At 44.4% G+C, this 20602-nt stretch overlaps 1 protein-coding gene across 13 annotated transcripts in view; it reads left to right on the top strand.

Annotated features, from left to right (window-relative positions):
- Dlgap1 (DLG associated protein 1) overlaps nucleotides 1-13595 on the top strand; it is a 796987-nt gene extending 783392 nt beyond the window's left edge. For 12 of the 13 annotated variants that reach the window (XM_040752844.1, XM_040752843.1, XM_040752842.1 and 9 more), the window contains 3 exons: nucleotides 2073-2164; nucleotides 7277-7429; nucleotides 10182-13595. In XM_040752844.1, coding sequence (XP_040608778.1) covers nucleotides 2073-2164; nucleotides 7277-7429; nucleotides 10182-10391 — 455 coding nt within the window. In that variant the 3' untranslated portion in view covers nucleotides 10392-13595. Of the gene's footprint in view, nucleotides 1-2072; nucleotides 2165-7276; nucleotides 7858-10181 lie in introns of those variants that run through there. The other variant, XM_040752845.1, reaches the window with a different exon arrangement.
- Nucleotides 13596-20602: the final 7007 nt, after the last annotated feature.

The raw sequence follows: 20602 nt of genomic DNA, 5'->3' as shown, positions 1-20602 counted from the left end.
GTGAATTCAAGAATGACCCTGGAAAGATGCCGCGCGCGCGTGTGTGTGTGTGTGTGTGTGTGTGTGTGTGTGTGTGTGTGTGTGTGTGTGTGTAGGCCTGCCCCAGAACTCTCTAGTGTTTCGTTTGATTAACTGAAGCTCCTACAGAAGAGTTTCGATTCCTACTCCGCTGAGTTTTGACCTGGGGCATTACAGAGCGGAGTCCAGACGTTAGCAAGATGTGTTTTTCTTACGATTCTCCTTTTTTCATGATAGACTCTCCCACCTTTTGCTCTATGCCTGTTGCTTCCACTGCTGTTTGTTTGTCGAGGAGTGTGTGACACTTTCCGACCAGGTGTGGTGGGGGAGTACGCAAGGTGAATCAGAAATCCACATTCATACCTGTCTACATCGTGAATTGGAGATCACCCTTCGCTACAAGAGACCCTTTTTTTTTTTTTTTGAGGGTGTGTGGGTGTGCTCCTTTTATATAGTCTGACATAGTACAGGCATTCGGGTATAACTGAGGCCTCTCGGCTCACCTTTTCCATTTGTTCACTAAAGTAACTAAGGGAGGTAGAGACAGGTGGATCTCCCTGAGTCTAAGAGCAGCCTGGTCTGCATAGTGAGTTCCAGGTCAGCCAGGGCTGTGTAGCGAGACCCTGTATAAAATAATGGTTAAAATTAAAAAGGGAGAAACCTCACTCAAACGATTTTCCAGTGAAAGAGGAAGACTTTAAAAGCAGGGCAGCCGGGCGTTGGTGGCGCACGCCTTTAATCCCAGCACTCGGGAGGCAGAGGCAGGAGGATCTCTGTGAGTTCGAGACCAGCCTGGTCTACAAGAGCGAGTTCCAGGACAGCCTCCAAAGCCACAGAGAAACCCTGTCTCAAAAAAGAAAAGATCCTTCTTAAAAGCAGGGCTTGGAGCTGCAAGTCAGAGGAACACTGTGACTCAACAGAGGCTACAAATGTGTGTCCCCAGGCGACTTGGCATGACTGGGAACATGTAAGCGTAGAAGTGTTCTGACTTACCAGTGAGGATGCTGAGATATTTGAACAAAACTTAGGAAGAATGTGCATCTCGGACTTGGATCTGGCCTGGCATTTTGAATCCAGCACAGGAAATTCCTAAAAAGCCAGGGACAATGCCCCGATTGCTTTATTAGTTTTCTTCTGCCTGACCTTGTGATTGAGAAAAAGAAGCAGGAATCATCAGTGAGATTGTTTGAATCCCATACTGTCTCTTCCAAGCAAAATCCCCAGCCTAGCCAAGCCTCAGGGGGTCCTGGGCTCTCTCTGGGCTTCCCTTGTGGGAGGTTTCTGCCCACTCAGGTACAAGAGGAGGGCAGTTTGCCACATGGCAGAGCTCCAGGAGGGGCAGCTACAAGGGCTGCGGGAGCAGGGGGAGGTCTGGGGACACTCAGACCCTGGCCCCTGCAGAGGCCCTCAGAGGCAGTTACTGGGACCAAAAATAGTTTACTTGCAACGGGCAAGGCTCTGCACCAAACTGACGTTAATTCAAAAGGGGACTGGACTGCAGAGAAATAGAAAGCTGTATCGGTCAGTGCTGGCGTACTCTGGGCAACAGGTTGAATCTCATCACTCCCTAGCCAATTCACTTGTCAGAGAACACAAGGGACTGAACTCTGGGAAAATGGTCAGGGTGATTAGGAGATTCCTCCCAGCCAAGCTAGAATTTCTTATCTTGTGTTTGAATCCGAATTGGAAAAGCCAGCCAGCAGATCGGGATCGCAGACTCCATAAACCAACAACCACACTGGGAAATATGCATATGACACTTGTCTGGACCATGAAGGGAACGCTATTTGTCTCTCCTTGTGGACTGCAAGGTGCTGCGGCGGAGAACTCCAGTTCTCCGGAGAAACCAGAGCAATAAACGTGGGCTTGTCCAAGTTGACCTCGTGCTTGAACCCTGTAGTCCAGGGTTTCAAGGACCCGCCCGGGTGGGAGTGAGCACGTGGTGTGTGCTGTTTTTCCCAAACTGTGACGCCATAACTTTCTCTTCGCTTTGTTTACCAGACTAAGTCTTAACATTGAGCTATCATGTAAACTTCCCTGTCTGCTCTTTTCAGTTCTAGGGAAAATCCGAACCGCAGTGGGCAGCGCCCAACTTCTCATGGCGCAGAAATTCTACCAGTTCAGAGAACTGTGTGAAGAGAACCTGGTAGGTACCATCCACATCATCGTGACTCCTTTGCTAGCACAGCCGGGAGAGACCTTGTCCTCAAGACTGGCCCAGCCAAAGCAAAACTCAGTTTGCACCAAGTCAAGGCTCATTGGAGTCTTTTAACAGACGAATCCGACTTCCCGATTTTCACTAAACAAACAAAAACCCCACTTTGTTTTACACTTACATAATCTTAGGGGCAGAATTAAATTAAAAACTCCATTTCCTGATCTTTTTTTTTGTACTGAAAATTTTCCATGTTCCCAGATTTTGGCATGATGCTTTTGATTTTCTTATTCTTGTTAAAGTATGGAGCAACCGGTGTTTCCTAAATACTATTACAAGGATAACTATTTTGGCTCATGTCACTCTTTCTAAAATGGCTATCAGTGACTGTGTCTGTGATCAGAGTTTTGTTTTAACTCAAAGGCCAGAGGTTGAGTGCCTCACAAAATGTAGATTAGACACCCTGAGGCAAGCGAGTGCTCCATCTACCTCTGTCATGCAAAAACAAAGGGAGGAAAACCCCCATCTGGATAGCAATAGCGTTTGCAAATTTGATGTGAAACAAGGCCTCTTCGGGGGAGGCCTGAAAACAGAAGCCTCTATCCTCCAAGAATGACCCTACAAACACAACTGGTATTGGTCGGGCTCACTCCACAGCAAAGCAAAGGAAAAGCAAATCATGGCTGTGTGTGAAGTGAAAACATGATTGACATCTAAATGACCCAGATAGGAAATTTAGAGTTTTTTTAACTCTGTGTCCTAGGTACTGCGGGTTTTCTCCTCAAAGGAATCTAAGCCAGGGCCGGCAAGGTGAATTCTGGGTAAGGGGCCTCGCAGACAAGCCTGATGTTCAGTCTCCTGAACTCAGGAGGCACACTCACAAGAGGATCAACTCAAAAAACTGTTCTCTCTCACACACACACTGAGTAAATGTAAAAACAGAATTAATGAGCAAGTTCCCAAGTGTACTACAAAGTAGAACATAAATAAAGATGTGCAAACTTTAAAGATGAAATTGCAGGTACCCCCCCCTTTTTTTTTAATGTGTACTGATTTCTGGAAATTGCCAGGTTCACGAAAGCCAGCTTTTGACATCTTACCATTCCTCAGAGTGGCTGCTATGACCACTAGAGAATGTCCCTGTTTATGGCATCACCACACCAACAGGAAGGTCATTGGTACTGCCCAAGCCAGGCCTCTGAAGATCAAACACAGCACCGTAGGTGCCAGGTGCCCTGGGTTAAAACTCCTCAGAAAGGTCATTTGGGGTTACCAGTGGCATGAATTATTAATATGTTTTATAGATGGGGTAGATGAGCATAAAAAGTTAAGAAACTTAGCTACCACCAGCCCATGGTAAAAAGCAGAGCCAAGAATCAGACCCTTGTCTGTTCAGGCTCCATCCCCATAAATCCCAGGCAGGATTGTGAATTCCATCCCTCCCAGGAAACAGTGTGACCGGGTGGTGGCTCCACTTGGTACTGCAGCTGTATGACAGTAACTCTGAGGGGTGGCAGCAAGATGGCCCAGCAGGCAAAGGAGCTTACTGTCAAGTCTGATGACCTGAGTTTGACCCTGGTACCCACAGGATGGAGAGAGAGCACACCAGCTCCTACACCTGCTTGTCCTGGTACCACCCCCAGCACGCGCGCACAAGCGCGTGCGCGCGTGCGCGCACACACACACACACACACACACACAGAGTAAATAAATATGTGTGTGTTTTTAGGAAGTGACGTAGGGCTGGTCAGAGACAGGTGCAGCTGGTCTTTCTTTATTCCCTCTTTCTTTAAGAGGGAAAAAGAGAAGGTAGTTTGAGAACATATTTATCCCAGAGTAGATTCTCAAGCTTAGAGTAAATGAATTTTTCCCCAGCATAACTAAACCAGGGGGACCCCCACCCCCCAACTCTCCCTCTAATCTCATAGATGATCTGGTTTAGGTTCGGCCACACTACCGTACGACTCATACTTTCATACCACCGCTGGGTTGGAGAATGGCTAGCACTTACCCTCTTTTTTCCTTGTTTGTCTTTTAGCCAATGCAGCACAAAGAGATTCCTTTGGGGGCAAGACCAGGTTGCCCATGATACAGAGTTGAGTGTATCTAAGGAACTGCTATAAAACTTGGGCTACTGAACTATAGGTTGACCATGCCCAAACCCCCAAAAGAATCCAAAATCAGGAAACCTCTGAAACCTAAAACTTTGGGGATACCAAGGCATTGATACAAGGCAGATACACATCTGACCTCCTATAACATGTCACGGTCAAAATACAGGCACACTAAAAATGTGTATAATACCTTCAGACCGTGTGTACAAGGTGTACGTGTCATGTACGTCAACTTCACTTTAAGATGTGTGTTCTAGCTCCAGGGTATCTCAATATGGATAGGCAAACATTTCCACATCCTATGAACTCCAACATCTCAACGTCTGGTCCCAAGGGTTTCAGAAAAGAAGCATTCACTCTGTACTTTTTCTCTCATTGGTGCTAAAATAATACAACAGTAAAACTCATGACCCAGATGAATGTCACCGAACTCCAAAACATGAACTGTTTAGTTTGCCATGATGGATAAGGCTAAATATATTGAGAAATCATAAACTTCTGAGAAGTGCTTTGTCAAATCTGCCATCCATTCTGAATGCTGAGGGGTTGTTTGTTTTTGCTTTATCCCTTTCGGTCTTTTGTTGTTTGTGGTGCAGCCTCAAACTTGAGATGTTCCTGTTTCAGGTTACCCCCCCCCCCCAGCTTACTTAAGTGATAATTGGTGTTTGCCACCACACCCCTTGGAGGACTTTTGTTCTGGTTTCTGGTTGCTTTTTACTATGTGAAGATATCACAGAGAACCCTTTTTGTTCACTCAGGTATCATTATAATCCTTTTTTATGCTTTGCTGTATTTGTTTTATTTTGGTTTGTTTCAAGCCCAAGGCCTTGAGTATGTACCACTAAAGTCACGCTCACTCCCATCTCTGGGATAGATTTTAATATTGAACCAAGCACTTAAAAACCGTAAAGTATGTTTATTCCGGAGAATCTCACAACCGTGAGTAGTTTCAGAGTCATCCTCAGATGTCAATGTTGTTTCCAACCTTGAAACAATTAGATGGTCAACAACCTTTATGAGTTTCTGAAATTCTGATGATACCGTTTTTCCTGGGTTAATTTTAAACGTCCAAGCTGCCTTCAGTTATCAGTTATCACAGGATGTGGCAGGGGCTTACAGTTGTTTATAATACTAAGAAATAACAAATGACACCGTCCAGAAACCCCTGGCCGGTGGAGGGGAGGGAGACTCTTGCTGTCTGACCTCGATGCCTACAGCTGCTTTTGCAGGTGGCATTTTTTTTTCTTTTTTGGCAATGACAGTGATAAGGGATTACAGGGATAAAGAAAGTCAACTCCTGAGCCAGATGTGAGAGTGTGCTCCTGCAGTTTTCCCACTCAGGAGGCTGAGGTAGGAGTTTGGAGATTTCCAGGCCAGCATCGATTACACAGCAAACTCCGAAGTAAACAAACTAACAGAAATCAATTCTCAGCTGGCTTCAGTGGGTAAAGGTATTGGCTTCTCAAACCCGATGACCCCAGCTAAATTCCTGGAATCCACACCAAGGTGGAAGAAGAGAACCAAGTCCATAAAGTTGTCCTTTGACCTTCACACACGTTTTAGTGTACACACACACACACACACACACACAGAGGTATGCTGCCCAGGAAAGATAATGATTTTTGTTTGTGTGTGTGTTTGTTGGAAGGAGTTTTTTTTCCCCCCAGACAAGGTCTCACTATGTAGCTCTGGCTATCCTGGAATTCACTATGGAAACCAGGCTGGCTTCTAGTTCACAGACCTGCCTTGAGCCTCCCAAGTCCTGGAATTAAAGACATGCACCACCATGCCCTGTTGATATTAACAAAATTTTAAAGTAATTCTTTAAAAATTATTTTTTGTTTTGTTTTGTTTTTTGTTGTTATTGATGATGATTTGGTGTTTTGAGACAGGGTTTCACTGTGTAGCTTTGGATATCCTAGAACTCACTCTGTACACCAGGTTGGCCTTGAACTCAAAGATCCACCTGCCTCTGTCTCCCGAGTGCTGTTATTTAAAGGCGTGCACTAGCACTGGCTGGGAAAATGTCAGTTCTTAAACACTGAAGAATATTTGCCATTCTAAGAAGGGAATTATTGCTAACACACATATGTATGTGTAAAGATAATGTTTTCTGACATTTGCTGCATTTAAAACTAGCTGATTTCCAATGAGTCATATGGTAAAGATGGTTCTTTATTATATGCATCAGGAACATCCCAACTACTGAACACATAATTGTTTCAGGAGCTAGCTATCTGTCTCCATGGTTGCTTCAAGCATACAAACTCTGGGCTCAGTCCCTCACATCTTAAAAGCCTTGCCAAAGTACTCTGAAAATAGCTTATTGCTCATCAATCCTGTACCCTAGTATTTCACTCAACAAGAATCCTAAAACTAATCTCATTCTAGAATCCTCATCTATTATCTGAACAAACTGTGTGGCGTTAAATTACATGTGATTTTTTTTCAAAGATAGTAGTTTCGTTTAAATATATTGTTTTAAAATACATCTAGTAATAGATAATGCACTCTGGATTTTTTTTCCCAAATGTTTAGACTTCCCCCACTTATCAAACTGAAGCAACCATTCTGTTGTAAGGACAGAGGAATTTTACAACCTTGACATTTTGAAAGCCAGAGACTGGGATGGGGGCACGTATTCAATTACCATTTGTTTTTTTTGTTGTTTTTTTTTTTTTTTTTTTTTTTGGTTTTTCAAGACAGAGTTTCCCTGTGGCTTTGGAGGCTGTCCTGGAACTTGCTTGGTAGTCCAGGCTGGTCTCGAACTCACAGTGATCTGCCTGCCTCTGCCTCCCGAGTGCTGGGATTAAAGGTGTGCGCCACCAATGCCCGGCTTCAATTACCATTTGTAGCCTCACTTTTATCTCTTATCTTAAAAAACCAAAAAGAACCCAGTCTCCTAAAGTTCTTTGAAATGTTTGAAAAATGCCTTTCTGGCCCTGTTTGCTGCCTCTAAAGTATCAATATTTTTCTCTCTCTTGTACAGAATCCCAATGCTCATCCAAGACCCACTTCCCAGGATTTGGCGGGGTTTTGGGACATGCTGCAGTTGTCCATAGAAAATATTAGTATGAAATTTGATGAACTTCATCAGTTAAAGGCCAATAATTGGAAACAGATGGATCCTCTTGACAAGAAGGTAGAACAATGTAGATTTTGTATGGTTCATTTAAAAACCTGCACAAACACTGGACAGTCTAAATAGGGCTCTGCATTCAGTCCTGCTGTTTACAATGTGAAATGGAGCTGGCTGGCATCATATTCATTTCATTGTAATGACAATGTTTACATACTAATCACTTGGGTATTATCTGTAATATGTGTCAGGCATATTTTTCAAAGAAAAACCTGTCTTTGTGAATTGGAAAGTGGGAATGTGGCTTTTCTTTATCTTTTCTCCTTTTTTTTCTTCCCTTCTTTCTTTTTTCTTTTTCTTCCCTTTTTTTCTTTTCTCTCTTTCTTCTCTGGTTTAACTTTAAGCTAAACCACTTTAGACACTGGAGGGAACTGCCTCCGGTTTTGCTTTCTAACCTAAAATAAATGATCTTTCCAGTGCATGGTTCCATAGGACAAGATTTCAACTTCCTTACACCCTCAGGATGTGTTTCTGAGGAAACATAGGAAACCCTGAGAAGTAACTGGCTGACAATCATAAACACGGTAACGAAGACGTTACTGATGCTGCAGTCTAAGATGCTCTCTACGAAGCTGACAGTCATCTCCAAAGTTGGGATTTTTTTTCTAACATTGATTTGCCTGGGGGGATATTGTTCCCTGGGCGGGGTGGGGGGTGGGGGGGTGGGGGAGGATCTTCATGCAACAGTATAGAAATAAAGACTTAAATTATTTTCATTAATCAATAATAACTTCATATCTGATTACTGTGGTTCCAACCAGGCTTCTACAAGGATCGAATGTCTGCCTTCCCAGGCTGATCTGCCTTGTATGAGGTTTTTTTTTAAACAACTTTTGTTCTTCTATGACCCAAAGTCAAATAGTTCCAAGAGATACCTCTGAAAACGAGAGATGGTTATTCGTTCAGAGCGGTGAGAGCCCTGCCCTTTTGGGTCTCCTGACCCATTAAGAGCTAAGAGTAATCTGCTGTCACCCATCGTTTCCAGATGTATGGGGTCAGTGGGCACCCAGCCTAAACCCAGTCCCAAAGGACTGCCCATAAGGAGGGCAATGTTGTCACGGCTATCCACCATCTCCAAATCTATGACCATCCAACTGGGGGGTTCTAGAACCAAGCTTGAAGTACCAGTGATGTGTGTGTGGCCTCTACGTTGAGAAGCCAAACATTGTACTTCTTCTAGTTTTCTTTATGTGTGAAACTATCTGCTGGCGAATTGGTCTTAAAAGTATACACACGTGTAAACACGCTGGAATTTTAGTACTGCTCCATCTACTATCTCACCTACTGATTCGTTAATATCATTGTTTCAAAAAAATAATAAAGTGTTCAAAGAAAGAAAAATGGCTAAAAAGTTTCCAATATTCATACTTTTAAAAATATCCACCAGTTATCCCACAGTGAAGATTTTAAACGTCCCGAAGAAGTGATGCAAAGAAACTGTTACATGTGACTTACTGGTGTGTGACCTAAATTATTAGCTTAGTTTCTGAGTTTTTAAAAATGCATTTGGATTATGGTCAGAGCCTTTCATCATCTCATGAACCCGACAGGAAAAGATAATAGAAGGGACAGAGGTGACGGGAGACTCTGTGTTCCCCCTTTTAGTCCTTCGGAAACAGAGGCACTGCTTTAAACAGCTGTGGGCCACGCCCAAGCGTAACCATGCTGAACTCTGCCTTTCTCGGTTCTGGGCATCAGGGTTAAGTCGGGTACTCGGTACCTTCCCGATAAAAACTTCCTGAGTGATTTCGTAAGGATGCAGAGCGTCTTACGTAAGTGGAAATGTGGAGGTTCGTGTGGACCCTTGCACAGCCCGAGGCTCAACACCTTTCGCCTAAAGCCACCCTTTGTGGCTTAGATGCCTTTCTTTTCCCCCTGGACGGTGACCATGAAGGCATCGGTGGCTGAATTTTGCAGGAGACTAGGTCTAATACGGTTTCAGAGTCTGCAGATAAGAGGCATGGCCTTTTCCAGTCCTGTGTTCAACTTTGATAACAAGTTGGGATTGTCTTCTTCCGGGCCGCCATGAGCATGCTGAAGCCCCTAGCGACCGATTGATATCCCGGAAAAAAAAATCCTCCCCAGAGTAGGAAATGCCATAGTCTCTCCACCCAGTGACCCTGTACAGTCTATGGCTGTGTGTTCCTGTGTGATGTGCAAAAAAAAGGGGGGGGGTTAACTCCCTGTGGTACCATCAAAGCCGACAAATACAACCTCATCTGGCTACTTAGGAATGGGTGGAAGGGGAGGCTGGGTAGGCGAATGGGGAGGGTAAGGAGGGTTTTCTTCTCTCACCCCAGCTCCTACCTGATGCCTCCTTAGACAGATCCATCATAGAGTTCTAAATCATTCTGTAAGCGGTTGAGATCTCCTGGCCCATCCGTAGCACCAGGAGGAGTCTGGAATAAGCGGTCAGAGCCAACCCTCGCACTGGCAGGGGTACGTCTTAAATGCTCACCCCCTGCCATGAAAAGACCTAGCTCTGCGACCCAGATTTACACTCGGCCTTAAGCGTAAGAGACGATGTGTCGTTGGTGGTGGGTTTTTTGTTCCCCCCCCCCTGCATCTTTTGAATACCCAAGCCAGAACAATGAGGAGAAATCATAGATACAGTGAACAGATCAGAGCTAACCATCCTTAGGTTAAAAAAAAAAAAAGCAGAAGTGTGTGTTTTCAAACTATTGACCTATCCCAGTCTTTCCCAAGCTTTGTCCTGAGAAGCTGTGTAATGTCCTGAACCTTCTGCTTTGATCAGGAGCGAAGGGCCCCTCCTCCAGTGCCAAAGAAGCCGGCGAAGGGCCCCGCGCCGCTGATCCGGGAGCGCTCGCTGGAGAGCTCGCAGCGCCAGGAGGCCCGCAAGCGCCTGATGGCCGCCAAGCGTGCCGCATCGGTCCGCCAGAACTCGGCCACCGAGAGCGCGGAGAGCATCGAGATCTACATCCCCGAGGCGCAGACCCGGCTCTGAGCGCCCGCCCGCCGCAGAGGACCATCCCGCCGCCCTGGCCCGCGGCCGCCTCTCCCTCCCACCCCGCCCCCCCCCCCGTGTCCCCCTCTGTCTCTGAGCTCAGTGACCGCCACCGTCGTGGCGTAGTTGTCCACCTCGCAGGAGCCGTTGTTCCCCAAGCCACCCCCCCACCCAGCTTCCTGGACCACTTTGCCCATCTTCTTCACCCACCGAGCTTCGCTCCCTTGTCCTGTAGCCTCATGCAGACATCCAAACCCTTTCTTTTCTGGGACAAGCAAACCCACCCGTGTAGAAAAGACACCTGTAGGTCACTCCGCCCTCCTCAGTTCTTTCAAGCTAGTGCGTCCCCAGAACTCAGCAATATAAAACCATAGGGTATTTCAGAAGCCCAGTGTCACACAGGGTGATCCTTTAGAGACTTAACCGTCTTCCACGTGAAAGAAACGAGGGCTCCGATTCCCTTTCTTTGCACCCCCCGAAAACGGTTATTTTTTTTTTAAACGAGCAGACAGAGCGCTTTATTTCTAATCTCAGAAATCACACCATCTCATCGGAATCAATGGTGACCAAGAGAGAGGGAACCAAGCTGGCCTGGGGTTGGGGGCCTGGGTGTGGCGTAGGAGAGAAGGGCCAAGTGCCCGGTACCCTGCATCTGTACCTGTGCAGCTGTACAAACCGCCTCGCCGGCACTTCATCAGTCGCAGCTTCTAACGTCTCAATCAGCAGAAGATTGTAAACCCGATCTTTCAGGGAAATTAATCTATTCTGAAAGGCAATAAAATGAAGAAAGTTTAAGGCAGAGGAAACCCCGATGGTTTAAGATCCCATAAAAGGAATCTATTTATTTATTATTAAGAGAATTTAGACCTGAAATGTTTTATCAACTTTTCTTGTACTCTGTGTATTATAATGTCATGGCAGTGGGTTTTTAAATGGGGGCCGGGGGGAGAAAGAGTTGGTTCTGCTAGTTCAGTGTCCGTTCGGGTGGGCGCACTGAACGATTTCACACGCGTGCGCACGCGCGCGCGCACACACACACACACACACACAGGAACATCTCTGCTTCTGAAAAGCGGCGAGGCCATTTCCAGAAGAGAGTTGCGGTTCTCTGCCACCCCCTTTGAACGCTCCACATCTGTCCAGTTCTGCCCAGCACTCCACAGTCCAGGGGTCACCTCCCACTCGTTCCGCAGCACAGGATTTTTGTCCTACATCAAATGAATAAAATAAAAGGTTTTTCTTTACCCCAGTTAACATTCTGCCTCATTCCCAAGAGCTGTCGTTATGATCCTCAAGTTCCAGGTAGTGAGAGAATGTCGTTTGGTATGCAGGGGCCAAGAGCTATGAGGAGCTAGGAAAGCCAGCATTCAGAACGGCTGAGAGAAACTCAAGCTTTGGGTTGGATTCCAGGCTTCCTGTTGGCTTACACTTTAGCCGTGGTCCATGGGCCGTGTGCACTGGCGTCCCGCTGAAGTCTTCAAAATGCCCTTACTTGTAGCAGTTTAAACATTCAGAATGTGGCAATCGGAAAGCGTCAGCCATATAGTATGTCAAGCTTGAAACCTAAAGAATTAGAAATTTGCCATTGAAAAACGGAAGTCTTAAAAGAAAAAAAAATGCTTGCAACAGAGATGCTGATAAAAAATACACTCTCATAGCCAGGTGCTAATTTAATTTTCTTTACAAAATTAAGAGAAGCGATGGGTTCTGGAAACCAATATTTTCAGACGTATTCTAAAACTACTAGAGAATCCGCTACCTCTCAGAGCCTTGATGCTTTGAGTTACCTTTAATAACAGGGCACAATGTTTACTGCTGTGGTTTACAAGAAAAGGGCTACTAACATTTTAAAAACAACAAAACAAAACAAAACTTTTAACTAGGGCAGACAAAGTCAGTGCTTTCTGAACTGGAGAAGAGATTTTTTTTTTTTTTTTTTTTGGAGCTTCAAGTATTTGCTAGTTCCAAAAAAGACAACAGTCTTGTAGTAGAACAGCAATTAAGCATCATGTGAAGTATGCAGGAGTAAGGTCAACTGTCACCTTGGGTAGCCCGCGGTCACATTCATCCAAGAAAGACTTGGCATTCACAGGAAGCACTGTCCATTCCAGACCCACAGTCACTACTACAGCTCCGTGCCCTGAGGTAGAGTTCAGTTTCTAGTGTGATTCCAGATTCTGCTACAATGTTTTCTTTGGGAACTGGTTTGGCCCAGGCTGTTTTAAAGAGGGACAAGTGAAGGCCTATTTATCTTGTCTTAAGTGAATGGCATTTGTATATTCATAAGCTATTTTTGGTAAGAATTTTAAATCTTTTAGCTGAACGCCTGCAGGGCATCACAACCCTTGCCTTCCTGAAAAACACAGTTTAAACTGTACAAACACTTTATTAAAAAAAAAAAGAAGGTAATCATTGATGGTAGGACATGACCCCACACACAATACAGCTTGTTATCCCCTGGAACCTGGAAACTGACATCCGTGAGCATAACATTTGTTGCGTTATTCTTTTTGATGTAATTTGTAGAGATGTTTTTTAGTTCATAATGAACAATGTATGTACCCTGAAAAATTGCTTATTTTGTTTAACTTTGGTATAAAGGTGTTGGGCATTTTCTTGGGGTGGGGGGAATTACAAAAGAAATTTGTCTCCCTCATCAAGAACAACAAAAAAATACATTCAAAGAAATTAAGTATTTATTATATTTTTTGCAGATGTTTCCATACAATTCACATAACCTTTTTGTAAAGAGAGATGAAGAAATGGATTAAAGATTTTTAATATTTGAAATGGTAAATAGAGCTAATTTATTTGTAATATATTTCTGTTATTTATAGATGTCCCCTTAATGTTTTACTGTGCAGTACTGCTTTAATTTAAGCCTTATCCTTATGAATTTACCATTTCTTTTTTAAGAACATGTCTAGATGCATATTTTAAATAACTGGAATGTAAATCATTAGCATATCTGAATTCCCTAATGTAATTTTTAAAAATTATTTTGGTTTGGGGAATAAAAAAAGATTCACTTGAAAGCCTTCAGATGGAGGGGTGGGGAAGATTTTTATGGCTTTCTGAATTGGAATTTCATAGGCTTATTTACCTAGATTGTGTGTGGCCAAAAAAAAAAATATATGACCTGTAAATACATGGATGTTTCCCATAATGTAAAAAGAAGGAATTAATAAAATAACCAACGCACTACTTTCAGGCCTGTGTGTTTTTTACTGAAGCCCCAAGTCTTCCAAAATCTAAGTGGTTGTCTTTGGAAGTGGGTGGCTCAGCAGCTAAGAGGCCTGTCGTCTTTCTCACTTTTGTTGTAATGGCATACTATGCTACCTACCCGCTGCCACACAGGCTGTGGGAGATCCTGTCTCAAGGATTTCAGAAGGAAAACCTGAAGTCTTTCATTCCGATAATCAGGTATGCTCGGCAGTGCTCCTACCACTGCGTTGTGCTGACAGGTAACAGGTTAGGAGTGATGCTGTAAGACCCTCACATATATATGGTAAGCATCCTGATTTCTTTGCATCCTTGTGTCCCCCCCCCAATGGGTTTCCCACACAGTTCTCAATGGTAAAATCAGAGTTGTACTCTGAAGTTCTTATTCCATCTTCAAGGTAATAAAAAACGGTTTGTGTCAGTGATGGAGGATGTGTTTAACATGTGTGTGAGGCCCTGGATCTAATCCCCGGTACCTTGAAGAACGGAGAGGGGGGGAGTTTTGCTCCAGGTTTAATTACTTGCCACCGCAACACAATTACTAAGGGATGGATTTGGATCTAAACTGCAGGCCTGTGCTTGGTACCTTCAACACCACCTCTGTCTTCTCTCCCTGGTTCACATTGGTGATTATTTGCCATTGTGGTTTTCCGTCTGGGTTTTAAGCTTACAGAGTGGACTTGCACTCATCACCTGGCTGAAAAAGTCTGACAGCTGTGTCCGCCAGCACCTCCTTCCCAGTTTTCTCCAACTTCTTGGCAAAATCCATCCATCTATATGCAACAGTCTTGGAGATGAGTATACAGATAGGCGTCTTTTTTTTAATTTTGGGGCCATAAGTCAGACCTGTGCCAGTCACCAAATAATAGAATAAGCTGTTGAAACTGAGATGCAAAATGGTCAACTGACCAAATCCATGGAGGCCACAAAGATCTTACAACTCGGACATGCACACACCAATCTCATCTAATCTGATCACATTTCTTGACTTTACACCAACCGAATTTATTTATTTCATCCAGGCTCCTTAAACATTTCAGCCAATCCCCAAACTGAATCTGCTTTTGAATGTAGGAATCTGAAGTTAAAGAACCCCAGCTAAGGCAGGAGTATCAAGAATCCAAGTGGGGGGGGGGGGAGCTGGAGAAATGCTCAGTGTTTAAGAGTACTTCCAGAGGATCCGGGTTCAATTCCCAGCATCTACATGGCAGCTCACAACTGTCTGTAATTCCAGTTCCAGGGGACCTGACTGACACCCATGGCAAAACACCAATGCATATAAAATGAAAATAAATATTAAAAAAAAAAAAGAATTAAAGTCCAGCCTGGGATACCTGGAGAGACCCTGCCTAGAAAGATGAAGGAAAAGAAAGAGAAGGAAGAGGAGGAGGAGGAGGAGGAGAAAGATGGAGGAGGATGAGAAAGATGGAGGAGGTTATTTTTAGTGAAGCAGTTTCCCATGTTAGCTCCCTCCTGGAAAATGTAAGTTAATTTTTTTAAACGGAAATTCAGGGAAAAAAATGTTTGTTGAGAACATGGCTTTTTTTTTCTTTTAAATCTTTGAGACCCACTCTTTGAATGCATAAACTGATTTTGGTTTAAATAAATGGCATGTGTCATAAATCATGGTATCGGTGTATTCTCTCTCAGTGGCACTGGGAACGAAAGGTGCTAAAGTTTTCCTTCTGTTTGTTCAATATGCTGTTTGACTTTCAGCTGCGAAACCAAGACCTAATCAATTCCTTTCGCAAACAGAAACTAATGACCCTATCTGAAATCCCTCCTTTGAGTCTAATTTTTTAAGTTTGCAAAATAGGTCTTAAACTCCCCCCCCCGCCTTAAGCCAGTCATTGTCTCCCATGAAGCAGAAGATTCACCCCTGTGAAAATCTCAAGAATGTGACACCCCCTGTGTCATCCTGTGCCTTGGTTAGGGGAAGAGGGGAAATATTTCCACATGTCCTCTAAACAAAGGAACAGGAGCCTGAGCTTAGAGCGAACAAGGCAGGAAGCAGTAAACATTTTAATAAATTCCCCGCCGCAGACTGAATACAGAACGTTTGTCCAAGGCACTGATGGAGAGTTCCTCTTTCTAGTCCCTGTTTCGGACAAGTCGATGTTAGTTCCACCTGGAAGCCTGATAGGTAAACCATTGTCACCAGGCAGTTTCTTCTGAGGAGGTTCTTCAATGGAGAGACTTTCCCCTTGGAAAGGGGAGCAGATACAGCCCTGTGCCCCCTGATACCCGATAGGAAATGCATTCTTCCCAATGGCTCTCTTCAAGGAGGTTATAAATGACAACTATTTTCTGCAGTCTCGAATCCTGACACCTCGAATGCTTCAGACACTGACGTGCGACAGAGAAAACATCCAAGCATAGCCAGGCTTTTGAGGTTTGCATAGCCAGCACTCCTTACCCCTGGGCTCAACATGCCCACATTTCAGCCAACTGTGAGTCAGTAATATTTGGAGGGGCAAGACAGCTAAGCATATAAATGTACTTGCCATCATCCGACTTGACAACCTAATTTCAGTCCCCAGTACCAACATGGTGGAAGGAAAAGCCCAACACTTACAAGTTTTCCTCTGACTTCCGCACACAAAACCTTGGCACGCACATGCACGCGCGCGCGCGCGCACACACACACACACACACAAACACACACACACATTAACAAATGAAAATAATTTTTTTGGTGTTTTTGAGATAGGGTTTCTCCGATGGTCTCGAACTCACAGAGATCCCCCTGCCTCTGCCTCCCGGGTGCTGGGATTAAAGGCGTGCGCCACCACCGCCTGCTTGAAAATATTTTTAAAATATATATTTGGGGGAAAAACTACAACTGAGCATGTGTAAATGTTTCTTTTCACTATTTCCTAAACAATTTTCTACAGCAGCTTCTTGTGTGGTCTTTGTATTGTAGTAAGTGTCATAAGCAATCTAGAGAGAAGGACACAGCAGGATGTGCTCAGGCAGGATGAAGACTCTGTCATTTTATGTGAGAGCATTCATAGATTTTAGTATCCAAGGTCTTGGAACCAGTCACCCGCAGGTATTTTGAGATGACTGGTTGATGGACACTGCCTTTTTCTAGGAGTTCAGAGTCCAAGGCCTACCAACATTTTTAATGATGCAAAGACATAAGGTAAGGTTAGATGGTACGATATATGGCCCCAATACAGGCAAGAACACATCTCCCTAGATTAACTGGGGCTGGAGAGATGACATAATACTTTCCCAGAAGACCTGGATTTGGTGGCTCACAGTCACCTTTAACTAGTTTCATAGGATTTGACACCTTCTTTAGGCTCCCAAGGGCACTGTGCACACGGTGTACCTACACATATGCAAACATTCGCACACATAAAATAAAAATGGGTGTGTCTTTTAAAATACATGTTCTACCAACTGAAAAAAATTCAGAGTCTACTTAAGGGAGTGGATATGTTATTTACGTGTCTCGTTATCTTAGCAGGGAGAATATCTCACCGTAAGAAACATTCACTTCTATACCTGACACTTCTTAAAGGTACCAGATTACTCACACTGTTTTATTGCCAAAATAAATTCATGTGTTTTACAGCTTGAGCTAGTATGACCAAGCATGCACGGAGGTTGATCCCAAAAGCTACTCTTGAACCAAGGTAAAAATGAAGATTGAATGATCCTGTCATGGATTCCTTTGGAGTTTACCTTAACACATTTCTTGGGGAGTTCCCCCACCCCAGCTCCCAGAATGTTCAGGGGAAAGAATCTTTATACACTGGGTGGAAAATAGGGGTTCACTCTGTTCTCTGCAGCTTGGCCTTCCAGGAGTCTTGGTGAACCTGCCACTTCCTACCCTGAGCCTGTTTGTTGACCTTAGCAAAGTCTGGAAGGACTGAAGGGGAGCCCTTTCTGTAGGAGCCAGGGTCTTTGCATCCAGTCTTGGAAGCCTTGACTAGGCAGGGGAATCTGTGAAATCTCAGAAGAGTGGGAAGTCTGGTCAAGTGTGTGGACGGTTTGAACAGCAGGAGGACCTAGCTCGAAAGGGTGGATTCCCAAACCGAATTTGAGTGAACACTGAACACTTTGTAAATCATGGTAACGTGAGAGACTTAACTCTGCCCACTCTTAAAATGGACCCAAAGTGTGTTTGAATCCAGCCTGACACCAGGTCCTTTGTCCATGGATGAGATTTGTTCAGAACAAGTGGTTCCTTACGTTGGTTGTTTTAAGGCTGAAAAGAAACACCTATGAGAATTTCAGGATGGGAATAGCAAGCTCAGTATGAGGCCAACTTTTCACTGCCACTCTTCCATGTGAGACTCAACACATCTTAACAGTTTATAGCACGCATATCCTTCCAGCGTATGGGTTTTCAAGTGTGGACACATTTTTCCCCCACCAAAGGGCAGCCCATTCTACATGCTCCTGTTTTACTTAGTAACCTATTATTCCCGTTCAGAGCACCGCGGCCCACCTACTGAGTGGTTTCAGTGTTCCCTTTTACGCCTTAGCCACGATAGATTTGTTTTATTGTTGTTGCTATTGTTTGGTTTTTCAAGACAAGAGTTTCCCTGTGTAGCCCTGGCTGTCCTGGAACTCATTATGTAGACCAGGCTGGCCTCGAACTCACGACATCCACCTGCCTCTGCCTCCTAAGTGCTGGGATTAAAGGCAATGCGCCGCCACCACCCAGCTGCAACATTACTTTCTTAACCACTGAGCAAGCTCTTCAGCCCAGACATGCAGCGATTTAAGGTCTGCATTGATTGTTTTTTTCACTCCACCAAACATGAATGCATTGTAGTACCTACTTTTATGGACAATGAAACAAAGTATTATCGTTAAAATGTCTAGGTTTACCCAGTAACGAGACACAAACCTTGAGTCAATGGTCCCATGTGGAGTTTTATTGGTGGACAGGGAAGGAAAAGGGGGCTGAGGGGTAACCAACCCAAGCAGAGCTGAGAGATAAGATATGAGACAGAGAGACAGAGAGACAGAGAGAGAAGGAGGGAGGGGGGAGGGAGCGAGCGAGCGAGCGAGCGAGCGAGAGAGAGAGAGAGAGAGAGAGAGAGAGAGAGAGAGAGAGAGAGAGAGAGAGAGAGAGAGAGAGAGAGAAGTAAGAGCGGAAGATGAGACTAAATGAGAGGATGAGAGTAAGAGAGAGCATAATCTGGCAGGGGTCAGTCCTTTAAAGGGGTCCTTTGCACCTGCGTGGTTCTCACAGAACTCCGGGCTGGCCAGAGTGCTGCCTGAGTGCATCCTGCTAGGTAACAGGGCAGGCCAGCGCAGTGCCTGAACCTTTCAAGGATTCCCAGAGTAAATTCAGGAGGTGGGGCGTAGTTCACAGAGCACTTTCTGGCCTGCTTTGAGTTCTAGCCACAGCAGCAACAGAAATTTGAGGCCAAGACAGATTCAACCAGACACGCTCATTTTTTTAAAATTTGGCATACCCTAGCAGAATTTCAACGGAACACACTCAAAATTTCTACAAAATGTGACTGTGACGTAAATGCAATTTCTTCTGTAATTCCCAGGACAAAGCATTCAGAAGTGAAAGTAAAAGTATAATTTTATCCTTAGATGTGAACCTACAGGAAATCAGGGCTGTTGTCACCCACCTCACATGACGACTGAGAACTCAGATAGTGGGGGGCCCTGGGAACTTTAGGTTTATGGCAACTTGCACTCTTGGCAGTTATTCTTTAAGTTGTTGTTAATCTTCCCTCTGTGTATGTGTGCATGTGTGTGGGTGTATGTGTGTGTGTGTTCATCTGAGTGTGTGTACACACAGGCCAGAAGTCAACATCAAGTGTTTCCTTAGTCCCTCTCCATCTTATTTATTTTGTTATTTTTAAATTATATGTGTGTGTGTGTGCGCGCATGCGCAGGCGCACATGCCATTGCACATATGTGGAGTGGCAACTTAGGGGAGTTGGTTCTCTCTTTCCACCATGTGGGTCCCAGGATTAAACTGAGGTCGTCTTGTTTGACAGCAAGTGCCTTTACCTGCTGAGCCATCTCTCCACCCACCTTATTTTTTTGAAGCACCTTCTCTCACTGAATCTGGAGCTCTTTGATTGGGGCTGAAAGGCCAATGAGATTCAGAGATCTTCCTGCCTCTGGGCCCTCCCCCAGTGCTGGGGTTACAGATGTGCATGCACTACCATGGATGGCTTTTTATGTAGTTGTTGGGGTACAAATTCCAAGTCCTTATGCTGTGTAGCAAGCAAATTTACTGACTGAGCCATTTCCCTGATTTCCCAAAGTCTACTTAAAAGACTTCAATATAAGCCCAGCAATGGTGGCGCACGCCTTTAGTCCCAGCACTCGGAAGGCAGAGGCAGGTGGATCTCTGTGTATTCCAGGCCAGCCTGGCCTGCAGAGCGAGTGCCAAGACAGGCTCCATAGTCATAGAGAAACCATGTCTCAAAAAAATCAAAAAGAAAAAAAAAAAAAGGACTTCAGTATGACTTCTACAATGAAAACATAAAACTGAACAATATTTCATTTTCATATTGCTGGGTATTGACCAGAGGTCATTGAACTACCACTAAAAAAGCATCCCACCACTGAGCTATAACCCACAGACCTAGCAGCAACATTTTAAATGAATAGAGAAAAGGAGTCAGTAGATTATCAAGCTCCCAGGGTCCCCCAGGATCCCAGCTGCAATAGTACAAATCTCTGCCTGGGTTTTCAGGCAGCCAAGGGCAAGTTATTCAGAATTTTAAAATCAACTTTTGGTCAGTTTGGAGATACCAAAAGTGCAAATGTCCTCTCTGTTCTCAAAGTACTCTGCAGACAGGACAACTGACAACCTAAGTGTGACCTCACGGTGGCCATGCTACTTTGCTTATCACAAGTGGCCCTGAGGAATGGAGGGTAACTGTTGTCTTTATGGTCATCCCTCTTGTGCTTTTACTATTTTGAGTCAGTTTGGGTTCTTAGCCAACAAACGGGTCTGAGGGTGCTAAACTTCTGATGTGCTTATAAACTCT

Source organism: Mesocricetus auratus, unplaced genomic scaffold (genome assembly GCF_017639785.1).
Source record: "Mesocricetus auratus isolate SY011 unplaced genomic scaffold, BCM_Maur_2.0 Super-Scaffold_100010, whole genome shotgun sequence".
In the NCBI taxonomy this organism is placed as follows: Eukaryota; Metazoa; Chordata; class Mammalia; order Rodentia; family Cricetidae; genus Mesocricetus; species Mesocricetus auratus.
The sequence above is the reverse complement of the archived record's forward strand: the minus strand, read 5'-3'. Positions and strand labels throughout refer to the sequence as shown.